Below are 17,889 nucleotides of genomic sequence, written 5' to 3'. Positions count from 1 at the left end.
ATGTAATCGTTTGATTATTCATGCATGTATTTACATACGCATTTATGTGTAAATGTGCATGAATGATAAAAGATTCAACCTTTTCTGTACTACAGAAGAGTGTTAGATAATAGCAGCTTCTAATTCGTGAAGGTTGCTGGTCAACTCTAAGATTCCAGAAGCTGATAACACATCAGCATCAAAGTGATTTAAGCCAATTTTTTTTTATTAAAGTAAAACAAACTAAAAACAGTAAACGTCAAATGTTTTTATAATGACTTCAGAGCGCTTATAACTGATAAAAGATAATTTGGCCAGGCCGCTTTAGTAAGTAATATGGCAAAGGTTATGAGGTTCCCTTTCACTCCTTTGCTGTGCGCGGCGAAAATGATTTGGATGATGGAAAATAGGAAGGTGATCATCTTTGGGTTTTTTCACTTTTTATTTTTCTCTTCTTGTCCAAAAAAACGAAAAAGAGTAACGGTAAAATGACCGGTAGCGTCCGATCTTGTTCCCTTTGGGTCGTAGAGAGCAGAGAAGTGGGCTTCCTTTGATCGTTCTGTTATGTTCTTGGTTTCGGTTTAAATTTTTTTTTTTTTTTTTGGTGGCTGGCTGCTTTCTCTCCAAGTAAATTCACTTAAGTGAATCTCCATACTTTTAAATGAATGAAAGTCTAATTTCGATTTTGATAACAAAAAAGAGATAAGCTAAATTTTGTTTGGACTTCTGTTCATGAAGGAATTTTAGACTGAAATATTAAGCTTACGTATTTTGTCATGGAAACCTCGTACTTGGGTTGTTTATGAGATGAATGGCTTCATTATCCGTCATATATGTATATAATATATATATATATATATATATATATATATATATATATATATATATATATATATATATATCTTTAATAATATATATTAGGCATATGCCATTGTGGTCAGTGTCATAATCTTACTAATCAGACTTATTCCCTCATACACCCTTATATTTTGAAATTGATTCAGTTATAAATGTTTTTGCAGAATTTATTTTAGATATATCAGTATTGCTTAAAACTCTCATCAGGATTTAATTTTCCAAGGGTATGCTGACGTTCATGAATGCTTTTAGTATGCGACGTAAGATAATTTAAGATAATTTATGTCTATTTTAACACCAGTAAACTTTTTGTCTGACTTATTCCTAAGGTATTATGCATTCGTTTCCTTTGTAATAATTGAGGGGCTAACCGTGTCCGTTGGTCCTTGAAAATCGATTGAAAAAAAGTACCAGTGACACTATCTAAGAACGTAATGTATAGTCTACGGATTGTAAACGCCCATTGTTAATTGATAAAGAATTTAATATAAGGGTTTCAGAGCCTAGAAGCTTCTAAGACGTAGAGTTAGCAAATACGTGTTCCTGATGCAAAGAGTGACTGACATTTTCTGAGTATGGTAAGCGAGGTGCCAAAACTCAATTATCACTGATAAACTCCTCGCCATATTCTCTACTAAGAGCGAGCCTTATTTAATTTTTGGACCTATAAAATAATGGTAAATGGTTTCATGTCGGGCATTTATTAAATGCTCCCACGAATTTCTTTATATTCAATGTACGTTCACCACCGCATAAAAAGCAAACATGTCCAACGAAGGAAGAGAAGAATTCTGTGCTAAAAGGGCATACGTAGGAACACCAAGCAATTAAACACTTAATGTCATCGGCTTTAAATGTCAGCATCTTCCAAAGTATTCACAGTAACATGATTACGAGTTAGGGACCAGGATGATAAAGCATTGTAATAAGGTTGCTTTTGAAATGGGGTTAGGCGTTATGCTTGTTGCTTGTTTTCAAGCCTAACGGTGGATTGTGGACGCTAGGATTAATATAAGCTGGAAGATTACGTATTCCTGGGAACGAGACAAGAAGGTTTGACAATCTTTCGCAAAAGGATATTAATAAGTAACCATGGATTTCGATAGACAGTAAAGATATTTTATAGGAAGCGAGTCATCCTGAGAGGTGTAGATTACAGCATGTGTGTCTGAATATTTTTTTTATTAATTTCTATGAATAGTTTAGTTTGTATATTTGCATTCATACTTTTGCCTATTTAGTTAGATCCGTTTGTAAAGGAACTTGTCTTTTTTCACTTCTCCAGAAGTATTTATTAGTAGGCAGTAAATATTCGTGGGGTCTATTATTTTCAGCATGGGGATTTATAAATTTTTACTATTAAACCTGGGAGATCCTGCCTGTATTATATGATCACATTTAGATTACCACGAGATAATTAATTTTCAGATTGAATTTCAGTGTAATATTTGACAAGTGGGATTTCTGGTAGTGCTGAGAGAAAGAAGGTCATAGGGAAGAAATCATTGTTATTTCGTGTGTTACTTCCTGAGCATAATTCGCGTAACATAAATAATAAACCATTCTTACCTATGGTTAGATTTTGAAAGTTACCATAGTATTGTCTTCAATAATAGCATTAATACAACTGGGGTTTATATTTCCTCCCAACGATTTACAAATGAATGCTTCATTCTTATCTCTCACCCAAAATGCCTTGGTTATTATTATGTTTATATATATAAAAGTCATGATGGCACCGGGGACGCGAAGTTAAGGTGAAGTCGCGCGAGCAAGGGACGTAGGGTTTATTCGATCGCTACCCTTTTTGGACATGCCAGGTTAATTGAATGGATGACCTGTCATTGCAGTAACAGCAGTGGTCATTGGCACTGTTCCATCGAATTTTGTAAGAGAAGATTGGCTAGAAAATGGTAGCTGTTTGCCTTGGTTTATCTATGGCTTAAAGACCAAAAAGAAATAGCGGGAAGAAAAAGTGTGTGTCCTGAAAATAAACTATAGCCCCGTTGCTTGGAAGGCATTTGTATAAAAAACTCATTCTAAAATTCAAATAGAGAGAGAATTCCCTGTTTTAATAATAGGTGATTTAGACTGCATATGAATTACGGCCTTCCACGGAAAGCGGTTGTGGTAACCATTGTGGTGTCAGTCTCAAGTATTGTACCTTAGTAAAACTTAGGTAAGTTTTTCCTTTTTCAAACCTCATGATATGATAGACCCGGTACAAGGGGACTGTTTCGTTTCCTACACTTAAGGAAGGCAAGTATGGCTCAAGTTACCGTTAGGAGAACTGGTGATTTTAGTTTAAGATCAATGTAAAACTGAAATACTCTAGCCTGAGATGGGATGACCTCTTAAACGTCAGTAAATTCTTCTAAACAAACAAAAAGTATCTTTCAAGAAATTGAAAGTTTTTTATACCATGATGTTACTTATTAATATTTTTTGGGATGCAGTAACAGTATAGCGATGTTATTTTTAATAATAATAGGGAACATATGCAGCGTAAGTAAAACTCTCTCTCTCTCTCTCTCTCTCTCTCTCTCTCTCTCTCTCTCTCTCTCTCTCTCTCTCTCTCTCTCTCTCAAAAGTCAGAGAAGGCTAAAACCGACCGAAATCATGCAATTTTTCCCATCAGACGATAAGAAGCAACGATAATAACCCTGATGGCCAGCCATTTAAAAACATAATGAGCAAATGGGAAATAATAATTATGGCAGAGTACTGAAGTAAGGGATTCTCGAGAGGGATAGCAAGGAGTGTGATGAGGCGTGAAATAGCTCCGCGTCAGTCATCGACAGGAGACCGCTGGTTGTCTTATCTCCTGCCCTTAACATGATAATTTTTCTTTAATAACCGGGTTTCGTCTCTATCGGTTCTTTCATCGGCAGTCTCGCTGCTGCGCTTGGACAGGCATTTGTGTTATTAGAATGGTCTTGCCAGCTCTTTCTTAGTAGTTAATCTTGATAGTTTTTTTTTTTTTTTGCGTTGTTATCAGAGAACATAATCGTAATCGGTTTTTGAAGTTGTTATTTTAGCGTGCATATCAGATTCAGGGAAAGTGATTACTGCAGTTTTTCCAGTCTGCTTGTATTTGCATGGGATATTTATTTTATTTGTTTTTCTGTCGGTTATAGTTTGAAACCTTGTTTTCAAATTTGTGCACGTGCTGTTTGATATCTATGAAACTAAAGTAAAGTTTTGGTTTTTAAATAGATTTTTATGCTATTTGGATATTTATGTGGAATGTCAGAGTTCCAGAATTGTTGCCAGTTAAGGTGAGATGTTTCAAATTACTTTGATTTTTCAAAATATACCATATGTATTTATGTCGTCTACTGTTACGACAATTGTTTTTTCTTGAGGCCCTGCTTTCAGCCCTTTCTTGGTTCATTACTCTGCATGGTAATCAAATGCAAATATAATTATTTATGCAAAATATATTTCCTGTTAACAAAGATACATAAAAATAATTTTTAATGGAGACATCTACAAGTTACTGTTGGGAAGCCGTGAGATCCAAGAAGAAACCTAGTTTCTTTTAAGCAGGTACTCCATATGAGCTCGCAGGAGCTCCATTTCCGTTGCCGTTCCTCCCTCCGTTCCCGTTCCCGTTCCTTCTGTTCCCATTACCGTTACCGTTGCCGTTACCATATCCAGCATTAGGATCAACCCCGATGAGTTCGTTGACGGAGTAGAAAGACTCGGCGTCAGCGCAGTCGAAGTTGAACCACCAGTCGCAGACGAGGTACTGTTGGTTGAAGATGGTGCCGTTGGGGCAGAGGAAGGAGTCCTGCTGACGGCGTCCACTGGGCCTGTCCTGGCAGATGTGGAAGACCTGGCAGCCGGCTTCGTCAGCGGTGTCTGCATAGTATCCAGGGACGGCCTGTTCGTCGCAAGAGAAGTCGGTGTCGGGGACGGCGGCCAAGATTGGGTAATCCTCTCCAGGGACACCACCGCCGGGGATGCTCTCCGCCAGGGAGGTGATTTCAGAATCTACTCCATTGGGAGCGCCGTAAGTTCTGCTCGGAGCAGCACCGTTACCGTTAACGCCGTTGAGTCCATTGGGCAGTCTCCCGTTAGGAGCGCCGTAACTGCTAGAAGGAATTTGCTGGGCAAGTGCGACCCCAACGAAAGCTGCAGGTAGAGAGATGTCAGAAGAGGTTAAAAATGTATGAATTCTAGCCCTCCCACCTCCCACAACAAAAAAATTATGCATCCCTTTTATTGTAAAATTAGTTTTCTTTAATAAAAATATATTTCACATTATTTATCCAAATGGCGTTATTTGAGCCGTAGGGATTTAATTCAGACCATACCTGACATGTTAATAGCAGGTGTTTTACATCCACATGATTTTTTCTTTTGATATTGCCCTTGACAGGTAACTGTATTTGCAAAGTATATATGAAGGTCACTGCTGAGGCTTAGAAAATTTATGTAGTATTCACAGTGTGTTAGTTGGAGCAACACAGTTAACGAACAAATGTCAAGTTCTAAACCAAAATTGAAATTGTTTAATTACAATACTAGCTGACAGTCAAGATGGAATTATGGCGAATTGTTTGAAAAGGTTTTTGAAGGAGAAGAGGACGGACAATTGCAAGTGGACGACATCAAGTGTTGCAAAGAATCATATCAAATATAGAAATGAAAGGACAGCAGTTCTCAGCTTATAATACTTACCCAAAATCAAGATGAGATTCATATTGAAGTCCGAAACCAAAAGGACTTTCAGTGAAGCAGAAGAGACGAAGTACCAGGAGAAGGCGAAGAGGAGGCTTTGATGCTGCGTCTCTTCTTCTGTTCGTATATATAGATCCTCATGAAGGGCCTGAGGCTCCTGCCGAAATCGCAGCCAAGAATTCCACCTCTTACCTGACCTAGAATGAACAAGAAGTCAGGGCTTCTAAAAGGTTCTCATGACCGTGCTCCTCTTCGCATGGCGTAATGTCCGTCGGGATTGTTTGAATGCAGACTGGATGTTGGGTATGTTAATGAAAGCGTTTCTCCAAAAGGGTGTGGTGCTTCTCCTCTCGATAGGTCACTCTCACGCTTGAGATTCTGAAATGAAAACTTGGATGCTGGTCTTGTGCTTTCTGATGAAACCGATCCTTTACGATCCATTTATTGATTTTCCCTTAATACGGATTTGTAGTTTTCTGTAAAACAAAACTGTTGTGGTGGCTTTGTGTGTCCGTCCGCACTTTTTTCTGTCCGCACTTTTTTGTGTCCGCACTTTTTCTGTCCGCCCTCAGGTCTTAAAAACTACTGAGGCTAGGGGACTGCAAATTGGTATGTTGATCAGTAACCCTCCAATCATCAAACATACAAATTGCAGCCCCTCCCCAGTAGTTTTTATTTTATTTAAGGTTAAAGTTACCCATAATCGTGCTTCTGGCAACGATATAGGATATGCCACCACCGGGTTGTGGTTAAAGTTTCATGGACCGCGGTTCATACAGCATTATACCGAGACCACCGAAAGATAGATATGTTTTCGGTGGCCTTGATTATACGCCGTAGCGGCTGTGCAGAAAACTCGATTGCGCCGAAAAAACTTCGGTGCATTTTTTACTTGTTATTGTATAATTGTATTGTCTCATATTCTTTTGCATGGTTATGAATTCAGTCACAGGCATAAAACTTAGGTCAACCGTCTGGTAGAATAGTTGACCTACATTTATGAAACTTAAATCCCTTGTGATTTTATTTTGGTCAGAGAGACTTTGATATAAGCACTTTCATAATTGTGACTTGCGTAAGTAACCGCTTCCAGTATCAGTTTGATTATGTTGAAAGCTTTTCGATATGACTTCATTATTTTTCCATGCGGCGGTGAACGGTTTGTGTGTGTGTGTGCGTATATATATATATGTATATATATATATATATATATATATATACATATATGTATAGTATAAAAATAATGAAATCATATATATATATATATTTATATATATAATATATTACATATAAAAATAATGAAATCATATATTTCATATAATATATATATATATATATATATATATATATATATATATATATATATATATGTGTGTGTGTGTGTATGTGTGTGTGTGTGTGTGTGTGTGTATATATATGTTGTGTGTGTGCATGAAGGTCAAAATTATCAGTCTTCATCGGAAAAATCGTCTGTTTGAATGCTATGTGTCTGCGCAATCAAGGTGAAGAGCGCATCGACTTTAAATCATCCCAAAGCCAATATAATAATTAAGTTTTCCCAGTGACCAGTCCCCCTTGATGTCTTAAGATAAACTGGTAAACCCTTCGTTAGGAGCTCTATTAAAACTAGTTAAGGCTTCTGGAAAATCATAACCTAAGGAAAAGTCGTGTTATTATTGTGACTCAAAATGTTAAAATGAATAAGCACTTAAAGGGAACAAGTGTGAGTCTAATGTGAAATTTTATTTATAATGTATACGTTTTCCTACTTCAAAGATTGTTGTTGGAATAAAATGAGGGGGAATATTGCTTTCGTTCATTAAAATTGAGGCCTATAGGAGGGCCTCCGCCATAAGCATGCAGACATATACAATTGATAGACATAGATGATAAATTTTTAATGAAATGGAGAATAACAGTTGCATAATTTCATGACTCAAGAAAACTTTGAAATGAAGGATAAAACATTGACTATTTAAAACCGCTAGGAACACACTTGAAAGAAATACATGATGCCGTTTATGTGCGTTAAAACTCTACTAGAAAATAGTTTTTTGAATGCAGTGTAAGCGTATGATTTATCGAAAGAACGCTGAAGCGCTTAAACAAAATGCGCAACGAGAAGCGAACAGTTCATCTCTGGGCAGATGTTTTGTAAATGCTTCTTGTGAGATGGGCCCGAGGCTTCCGAACCATTCATGGCTGTGCGTTCCACTCTCACCCGACCCAGAAACAAATGATGTCAGGTCTTTAAATTGATCCCTTGACCCTACTCGCGGAGTTAAGTAATATCCCTTCGGGAAAGACTGCAAGACTCCCGGATGTGATCTGAAGTTAAGCGCGTCTCGCAAGCATTAATTGCCTCAAAGGATAATTGTGATTTTAATGGTGTTTGGAGTGGGTCAGTATGTCGTTTCCTTGCTGGTTCAGAGCTTACCTGCAAGTTGGTTCTGAAAATTATTTTTTATATTCTTCTGTTCCATTTTGGGAGGGTTTTTGTTTTTTGCTTTCTACCTCAGGTGACTCGACAGTAAGCTTTGCGAATTATTTAACAATGAACTTACGGCATTATCTGGCGTGTTTTTATTTATGATTGCATTATTGTATTTATTTATTTGCGCTAATGGCATATAAAAAAGAACAGATAATTATACGTCAAGTTCGTAGGCGTTTCGATTTGCAAGGTACTTTCAGAGTAACCAAATACGTTTTGTACTGAGAAATTGAATAACATTTTACCGAAATCTATAAACACAAGTCAGTCACTGAAAACCGATAGTACTGTACGATGTAATTCATGTCTAGGATAATTAATATAATTTTTATATGCTGAGGTACGTTTAAGCATTTACTAAGTGACCAGGTCAAAGCAAACCTGATATTGGTGTGTATTTAGAGAATCTGCTTTATTATGTCAAGCGTTAGTACCCCTTAGGGGCTGCCGCCGTAATTACACCTCGCGCGTTGCACTGTCGGCGTTACTAAAGGGTGTTTGCGTTGTCCCTTCAGCCCACAACTGCACCTATTTTTTTAGCCTTTCGCCCTTACATCCGTTCACGCTTCCTATCTTCCAACTTGCTGTCCGACCTCTCTAACTATTACTACTTAGTGCAACTACGGAGCACTCTCCCAGTTTTACCTTAAATCCTTGTACTCTGTCATTTATTTTCCAGATCTCTTTATCTGACTGTCCAACTCTCTTTACTTTCATTGTCGTAAGTTCTGATTGACTGAAAGTGCTCCAGTGCTTTGCTTTACAGCATAAATTTTATGATTTTGTTTTTCAAAGCACAAGAGGCCTAAATTTAATGGTTCTGTCTTTCAAACCATAATAGGCCTAAATTTAATGGTTCTGTCTTTCAAACCATAATAGGCCTAAATTTAATGTTTCTGTCTTTCAAACCATAAGAGGCCTAAATTTAATGGTTCTGTCTTTCAAACAACAAGAGGCCTAAATTTAATGGTTCTGTCTTTCAAACCATAATAGGCCTAAATTTAATGGTTCTATCTTTCAAACCGTAAGAGGCCTAAATTTAATGGTTCTGTCTTTCAAACCATAATAGGTCTAAATTTAATGGTTCTGTCTTTCAAACCACAAGAGGCCTAAATTTAATGGTTCTGTCTTTCAAACCACAAGAGGCTTAAATTTAATGGTTCTGTCTTTCAAACCACAAGAGGCCTAAGTTTAATTGTTCCATCTTTCAAACCACAAGAGGCCTAAATTTAATGGTTCTGTCTTTCAAACCATAATAGGCCTAAATTTAATGGTTCTGTCTTCCAAACCATAATACGCCTAAATTTAATGGTTCTGTCTTTCAAACCATAAGCGGCCTAAATTTAATGGTTCTGTCTTTCAAACCACAAGAGGCCTAAATTTAATGGTTCTGTCTTTCAAACCATAGTAGGCCTAAATTTAATGGTTCTGTCTTTCAAACCACAAGAGGCCTAAATTTAATGGCTCTATCTTTCAAACCATAATATGCCCAAATTTAATGGTTCTGTCTTTCAAACCATAATAGGCCTAAATTTAATGGTTCTGTCTTTCAAATCATAATAGGCCTAAATTTAATGGTTCTGTCTTTCAAACCGTAATAGGCCTAAATTTAATGGTTCTGTCTTTCAAACCATAATAGGCCTAAATTTAATGGTTTTGTCTTTCAAACCACAAGAGACTAAATTTAATGGTTCTATCTTTCAAACCATAATAGGCCTACTTTTAATGGCTCTGTCTTTTTCAAACCACAAGAGGCCCAAATTTAATGGTTCTGTCTTTCAAATCATAATAGGCCTAAATTTAATGGTTCTGTCTTTCAAACATAATAGGCGTAAATTTAATGGTTCTGTCTTTCAGACCATAAGAGACTAAACCTGTCTTTCAAACCGTAATAGGCCTAAATTTAATGGTTCTGTCTTTCAAATCATAATAGGCCTAAATTTAATGGTTCTGTCTTTCAAATCATAATAGGCCTAAATTTAATGGTTCTGTCTTTCAAACATAATAGGCGTAAATTTAATGGTTCTGTCTTTCAGACCATAAGAGACTAAATTTAATGGTTCTGTCTTTCAAACCGTAATAGGCCTAAATTTAATGGTTCTGTCTTTCAAAGCATAATAGGCCTAAATTTAATGGTTCTGTCTTTCAAACCATAATATGCCTAAATTTAATGGTTCTATCTTTCAAACCATAATAGGCCTAAATTTAATGGTTCTGTCTTTCAAACCATAATAGGCCCAAATTTAATGGTTCTGTCTTTCAAACCATAATAGGCCTAAATTTAATGGTTCTGTCTTTCAAACCATAATAGGCCTAAATTTAATGGTTCTGTCTTTCAGACCACAAGAGGCTTAAATTTAATGGTTCTGTCTTTCAAACCACAAGAGGCCTAAATTTAATGGTTCTGTCTTTCAAACCATAAGAGGCCTAAATTTAATGGTTGTCTTTCAAACCATAATAGGCCTAAATATAATGGTTCTGTCTTTCAAACCATAATAGGCCTAAATTTAATGGTTCTGTCTTTCAAACATAATAGGCCTAAATTTAATGGTTCTGTCTTTCAAACCACAAGAGGCTTAAATTTAATGGTTCTGTCTTTCAAACCACAAGAGGCCTAAGTTTGATTGTTCCATCTTTCAAACCACAAGAGGCCTAAATTTAATGGTTTTATCTTTCAAACCATAATAGGCCCAAATTTAATGGTTCTGTCTTTCAAACCATAATAGGCCTAAATTTAATGGTTCTGTCTTTCAAAGCATAATAGGCCTAAATTTAATGGTTCTGTCTTTCAAAGCATAATAGGCCTAAATTTAATGGATCTGTCTTTCAAATCATAGTAGGGGTCTTTAGAAACTGTGTGAGCTTGCATACTCTGTTGCGTCTTAGCCTTCTTTATGACCCTCTGCCCCTTGCTTTATACTGCTAAGAAATGCTCCAGGCTTCATCATAGCCAGGTTTACGAGTTACGAGCGATAAAACTGCGCTCAACCCCCCACTTTCACACAGGCATGGATCTTGCGTAACCTAGTGGGAGAATTACAAAACTTATTAACGCTTAAATGTTGCCATTATAAAAAATAATTTCTGACCCTTGTCGTTTACACTAACGAAAACTTAATTTTCCTTTCTTCTGTTTTAACGGCATATTAATGATGTTAAAACATAAGGGGATGACAATATAACAGTTTCGTTACGTAGTTTTTCTTGGCCGTGTGCTGAGAATGTTTTTATGAGCTCGTTTTACATATATTTTACGATAAATGAGTTCAGAACTGTTGCGGTAGTTTCTCAGCCATGAAACGCTGTAATTAAACGTAGTTAATTTTTTTTTAGATTTTAAAATTATTCATCGGTTATTTCACGACTAACTATATCCTATTTTTTTTTCAGGTATTACTACCGTGAATTTTGTTATTAAAGGTAAGTACTATATACTTTTATGGTTCTACTATTGTTTTTTTAAAGTTAAAAACTGGAATGTTTCACAATTTTATTTATGCATTTTTACTGATAGGAATGTTAATGACAACCATCATATGATTGACTACCATCTACTTAGCTCTATTCCTTTCCGGTGTACTTTCAATGTCTGCCATAGGTATTTTCTCAGAATTCAGCGAATTCATTTCATTCGGAATGCTGTTCTATGAAAAAGAATTTGTATCCCATAACTATTTAATCTTCGATAGCTTGAGCGTCTTCATTTGTCTCTATATATTATATCCAAGGTCCTTTAAATATACTCTTAAAAGACCTTGTATATATCTTCTATAGGATAATGTTGTTGTGATTAAGGAACTTGTACGGCAGGATTTGCTTTTTGTCCGTTCGATTTTACTTGACCTTCATGTCTTGAACTCTGACCAGAAGGATATTAGTACGAGAGGTCCTAATAATGAAAAGCGAGAAAACCTGTAAAAAAAAAGAAAAAACAGGCTTTTAAGATTCTTGGATTGTTTTCTTAGTCGTGATAGGCATCTCAACATGCGTACCGAGGTCATTAGAACGACGTGATTTTGTCCTCGGGGTACTTTATTTCCGAGCAAGTAGTTTTGGGTTGTGCCCCTAATTGTCGTTAGTATTAGTTTTTCGAGGTAGAGTAAGGGCTGGACAGTCTGATGTCAGGTACCTCTGGCAATATGTTTTGGAAAAGGTGAGCACCATGAAGAACCTACGATGTCTTTCGTAAGTTTTTAAAGTAACGCTGTTTTTCTAAATGCCATTTTTAATTTGGGTTCGTTTCTTTTTATATGTAAGAATTTGGCTTAAAGAAAATGTGGATGTCTAAATATCACCACCATATATTGCTCCATGGATATATATATATATATATATATATATATATATATATATATATATATATATATATATATATATATATATATATATATATATATATATATTATAAGAGGATTAACACGTATAAAATAATTTAATGGATATTAAGTTTTAATGAATGATGTTCTATAAGGGAAATCGCTCAGTGTAATGATTTATTTAGTTCAGTTACTCCCCAAGTAACAGTCAAATATCAGTAATTCCGTTATTCAGGAGAGAGAGAGAGAGAGAGAGAGAGAGAGAGAGAGAGAGAGAGAGAGAGAGAGAGAGAGAGAGAGAGATCCTGATAATACTTTATTATCGACATCGTAGATTTGGTTTACCCTTTGGTAGTTTTTGTTGCATGTTATTGTTTTCTTATCAACTTTAATTAATGGAACGCCATTTTATATGGAATGGTTTTCAAATATATAATTACTTGGTAAAGTTTTGTCCAAGCTTATTTGTCTGGTGATCTTTTATGTGTTATTTCCATAAGTAGGTTATCAAATGTTTAATATATGTAACTGAGATGTTATATATAGAGAAGTATACGTGCAACCATATAAATTATATGAAATTTGTACTCTTATTATAAGTGCTATATACAAAGTACATTCAGTATGCTTTTGTTACGTATTGTGTGTTTGTTTGTTTGTTTGCCTTCTTTGTAACAGGAGTATGTGAAAACAAACGAACGAAAATCAGGATTTTGTTTCAATATTCTGCATGTCCGAGAGAACACTTCACTAAATTACCAAATTTTGGTGTGGGTCCGAGTATGCCTGGGTTCAGGAATATTTATTGTTTGTTTTATTGATATTGTTTGCTATTTGTGTGAAAGAAACAATAGCTCCTGGTGTTTGTTAAAAAAGTTTAAATGGTGAATAGTATTTTATGGAACTCTTCTAATTGCTTTTTGTATTCAGGATAGAAAAGAAAGTAACTCAGAATATTTGGGTAACTTTGTTGAATTGCCTTGCTAGAGGTTTGCGATTACTTATGATCTATTCCAATTTTAGATGATCATATTTAGTGAAAATATGATATGGGTTTGATTTTATGCTGTAAATTCTCAGTACCTGAGTCCAGTAATAACTATTTCATATAAAACAGTAAATTCTGTCTCAGCTCTGATCATTAAACTTGAATTTAACTTTTCTTAACAGGTGGTAAAAATTTATCCATGCATGATTTGAAATATTTCATTATTTTTTCATGTGACGGGGATTGTAACTAGGGTGATTTAAAGTAAGTTCATATTTTTAACTATTAGTTTTATTTGCACTTAGAATTTAGACAGAGAATATAATTCGATTTAAATAGAGTAGCCTCTTTCGTAACTTCATTTATCTTCAGTCGCTTTTTTCACAGTGGAGCTGCATAGGAATTGGAAGGTTGTCTAATTGCATTCAGTCTGCCATTTCCGTTTCTCCCTCCGTTTCCACCGCCGTATCCTCTGTTACCATTGCCGAATCTTCCGTTGCCATTCCCGTTACTGTATCCCCCATTGTTCCCCTCGACCCCAATGAGTTCATTGACGGAATAGAAGCTTTCGGCAGAGGAACAGTCGAAATTGTACCACCAGTCGCAGACGAGGTACTGCTGGTTGAAGATGGTGCCGTTGGGGCAGAGGAAGGAGTCCTGCTGACGGCGACCACTGGGCCTGTCCTGGCAGATGTGGAAGACCTGGCAGCCGGCTTCACGGGCCGTATCGGCGTAGTACCCAGGGACATTCTGGCCATCGCAAGAGAAGCCAGTATCAGGGACAGAGGCCAGGATAGGATAGTCCTGTCCAGGGACGCCTCCTCCGGGGATGCTTTCAGTTAGCTCTCCGATTTCACCTCCACTTCCGAATCTTCCATTAGGAGCACCGTAGGACCTGCTCGGTGGAGCTCCGTTGCCGTTAACTCTCCCGTTGACGGGGCTGAAGCCGTTTGTAAACTGGCCTGTTGGCGCTCTGTAGCTGCTGGACGGGAGTTGCTGGGCGGTAACAACCCCAACAAGAGCTGCAAATAATGATTAAGAAAGTTATAAATTTTACGTTATCCCAAGCATGCGAAATACATGTAATTTTTCCAACGGAATTGCCTAACTTTATGTTTATAGTTAAGACACAAACAAGTGTATATATTATATATATATATATATATATATATATATATATATATATATATATATATATATATATATATATATATATATATATATATATATATATATATATGTATATATATATATATATATATATACCCATTATATATATAATGGGGGTGATTACTCTGATGCGTGATTTATACACCTTTCATTACCACCAAGAAAATTAAAGACAGGCTGGAAATCCTGACCGGTTTTGGCTCTGTATCTTCGATAATGACTTGGAAATAAAGCCGAAACCGGTCACAGTTTAAATATAATTTTTAATTTTTCTTGCGATAATGAGATCATAAATATGTATGTACATATCTATATATACTGCATATATACATATATATTTTATATATATATATATGTGTATATACAGTATATATGTGTGTATATATTCTTGTATTTGGATGTAAGACTTATAGTGACAAGCGTATCTAAAATGTGTGAAGAATTCAAGAGTGAAGAGAACATTGTGGTTATTACAGTTCCACTTATCTGGTAGAAAGTGACCAGTACATTCTACAGTATATATATATATATATATATATATATATATATATATATATATATATATATGTGTGTGTGTGTGTGTGTGTGTGTGTTTATGTGTGTGTGTGGTGTATGTATGTATGTATGTATGTATGTATATATGTTACAGGCAGATAGCGAAACCAGGCATTTCACGAACTGCCTGAAATTTCAGGCAGGTAGCGAAATGCACGTAGAGTCATTTAATCCCCAGGGGTGGTACTAAACACGGCGAAGTACACTTAACCCCCAGGGGCTGGTACTAGAGACGACGAACCGCCGCGTTTAGTACTAACCCTGGGAGGATCAAATGTCCCTAAGTGCATTTCGCTATCTGCCTGAAATTTCCAGCAGTTCGCGAAATGCCTGGTTTCATATCTGTTCTGTACCATATACATATATATAATTATATGTATATATACAGTACACATATATGTGTGTATATAATATATATATATATATATATATATATATATATATATATATATATATAATTTTTATAAAAGAAAGAGGAACTTACCTAAAATGTTGATGATTCTCATATCTGAAAGTGAGGTTGTGAGATCGATGAAAACACTTGAGAACTGGAAACCACAAGGAGACTTCAGTAACGAGGAATGCTTGTGTTATGATCTGCATCTACCCACCACAGCGTATATATAGTTGGTCCCATAGAGCCTGGGGCATCTGCAGAAATCGTAACTAAACGTTCCACCTCTCACTCGACCCAGAAAAACAAGAATTACGCCTTCTAGACTGCGTACCTAAGCCTACATTTAATTACGTAAGGCTTTAATCCTTAGGCAGTCGTGAGCTACAGTGCAATTATCTGTTGCTTCTTCTCCCATCGGAGAGTTGCTTAGTTCTGCCGTAGTAAAGGCAAAATATTGGGAAGGTCATTTGTATATATATATATATATATATATATATATATATATATATATATATATATATATATATATATATATATATATATATATATAGATATATATATATATATGTTAGATATATATATTGATATAATATATATATATATATATATATATATATATATATATATAATATAAACAAAATAAAAAATTTATATACAGTATATATAACTTGTGTATTATATATATTGATATATATATATATATATATATATATATATATATATATATATATATATATATATATATATATATATATATATATATATATATATTATGTATATATGATATTTACATATATATATATATATATATATATATATATAATTTACAAGTTATATTATATCTATATTGTTTATATATAAACTTATGTGTATTGTTTGCTTTATTAAATTGTTTGTGGTTTTAATAATTATATATATTTTTAATGATTACTATATTTGTAGTTGTTGAATTCATCCTTTGTAATATTGATTTCACATTCAATATTGTGGCCCCCGTAGGGCGGTAGTGCCGTCAGCGTGCCTCATGCGGTGTACTGTAGACATTACTTCAGGTTCTTTGCAGCGTCCCTTCGGCCCCTAGCTGCAACCCCTTTCGTTCCTTTTACTGTACCTCCATTCATATTCTTTCTCCCATCTTACTTTCCACTCTCTCCTAACAGTTGATTCATAGTGCAACTGCGAGGTTTTCCTCCTGTTACACCTTTCAAACCTTTTACAGTCAGTTTCCGTTTCAGCGCTGAATGACCTCGTAGGGCTCAGCGCTTGGCCTTTGGCCTATATTTTATATTCAATTCAATATTGTGGCAGTTGTAGTAACTGGCTTCTCAGTTTTTATTTCATTCTCACCTTTGCTTTTATTTTGGAACTGTTGAACCCACTTCTTCCTTAACCCCCATTTACTTTAATCAAGTTCAGTCTGACCACCCGGTTGTAGAGCTTTGTCTGACCACCCGGTTGTAGGGCTTTCAGTCTGACCACCCGGTTGTAGGGCTTTCAGTCTGAATGGTTGTAGTAAAGCAGAAAGCACAACTAATGTCTATAAGTTCCCCCAGCAAGTTCAAAGGTTTTTGGTGTCGCGTCCCGGCTAAATATCGGTCAACAGTGTCTCCTAGTGCTTTATGGTAGAATGTGAGGCCACGATAATGAAACCTTTAGACTCGTTGTCTATGGATACAGTATATAAATCTGCGTTCCTGAGACTGTAGCTTTTTCTTAATTCTGTCAAGATGGAAGGCTTTTTTTTTTTTTTCTCCTCCCCAGAGAAGCCATCCATTTAGGTATTCCTTTCTCCACAATTTCAGTAACCCTTAAACGGTAACTTTTCATGCCAACATTTCTTGGTCGTAACTTGGGCAAAATGCTTTCTTGGAAGATTTATAAATCGTCTGGTCCAAACTGTATGCCTTCTTGATTCCTTAACATTCTGTTGATCAAATGGCTCCAGCACATCGCCAAATTCTTTTATACTTGTTTTCGTCAAGAACTATATCCAAATTAATTGCCCCTTTTCCTTATCCTTAATCCAATCTCCCCTATTACTGTATACAGTATTACATTTTTTGTTTTGGCGAGTCATTTGTTATGCTGGGCTTTACTAATATACATATATCTGACAATCCTTTCTTGAAATAAGACTCAGAATAACTTGCCAATGTTCATGATATATCTTAAATTGCCATCTGTCGATGATTAAGCTGGCCTTATGCCATCATGTGTTGCTTCTCCCATACTCAAGATCATCCCAGTATTAGATATGTAAATCCTTTTGTTACAGTTGATGGTTCATTACCTGGCATGATCTCCATCTCAAATAGTTTTCCTAATATTGATTTTATTCTTGACCAATAGGGACCATTGTCTCATTCAATATTATTTTCGAATTTATTTTAAAATTTATAAAATCTAAACTTTTCCCTGTACGTTATTTTTTTGATGAAAAAAAAAT

General features: G+C 35.5%; 2 protein-coding genes and 1 long non-coding RNA gene across 3 annotated transcripts in view; 1 reads left to right on the top strand and 2 right to left on the bottom strand.

Annotated features, from left to right (window-relative positions):
* The window catches only part of LOC136833212 (uncharacterized), a 218,780-nt gene that overhangs the window by 33,336 nt on the left and 167,555 nt on the right, over window positions 1-17,889 (top strand). Inside the window, exon 2 of the long non-coding RNA XR_010851379.1 lies at window positions 11,408-11,437. This is a non-coding gene — a long non-coding RNA (uncharacterized lncRNA). The remainder of the gene's footprint in view (window positions 1-11,407; window positions 11,438-17,889) is intronic.
* Window positions 4,260-8,092, bottom strand: LOC136833505 (pro-resilin-like). Its single transcript, XM_067095733.1, has 3 exons — window positions 8,088-8,092; window positions 5,524-5,720; window positions 4,260-4,974 (listed from the first exon to the last, which is right to left on the bottom strand). Exons 1-3 carry the CDS (start codon window positions 8,090-8,092, stop codon window positions 4,379-4,381), a joined length of 798 nt encoding a protein of 265 aa, XP_066951834.1. The 3' UTR covers window positions 4,260-4,378.
* LOC136833504 (pro-resilin-like) lies at window positions 13,578-15,336 on the bottom strand. Its single transcript, XM_067095732.1, has 2 exons — window positions 15,258-15,336; window positions 13,578-14,343 (listed from the first exon to the last, which is right to left on the bottom strand). Exons 1-2 carry the CDS (start codon window positions 15,334-15,336, stop codon window positions 13,703-13,705), a joined length of 720 nt encoding a protein of 239 aa, XP_066951833.1. The 3' UTR covers window positions 13,578-13,702.

The sequence above is a fragment of the Macrobrachium rosenbergii genome, chromosome 51, assembly GCF_040412425.1.
Source record: "Macrobrachium rosenbergii isolate ZJJX-2024 chromosome 51, ASM4041242v1, whole genome shotgun sequence".
Lineage (NCBI taxonomy): Eukaryota > Metazoa > Arthropoda > Malacostraca > Decapoda > Palaemonidae > Macrobrachium > Macrobrachium rosenbergii.
The sequence above is the reverse complement of the archived record's forward strand: the minus strand, read 5'-3'. Positions and strand labels throughout refer to the sequence as shown.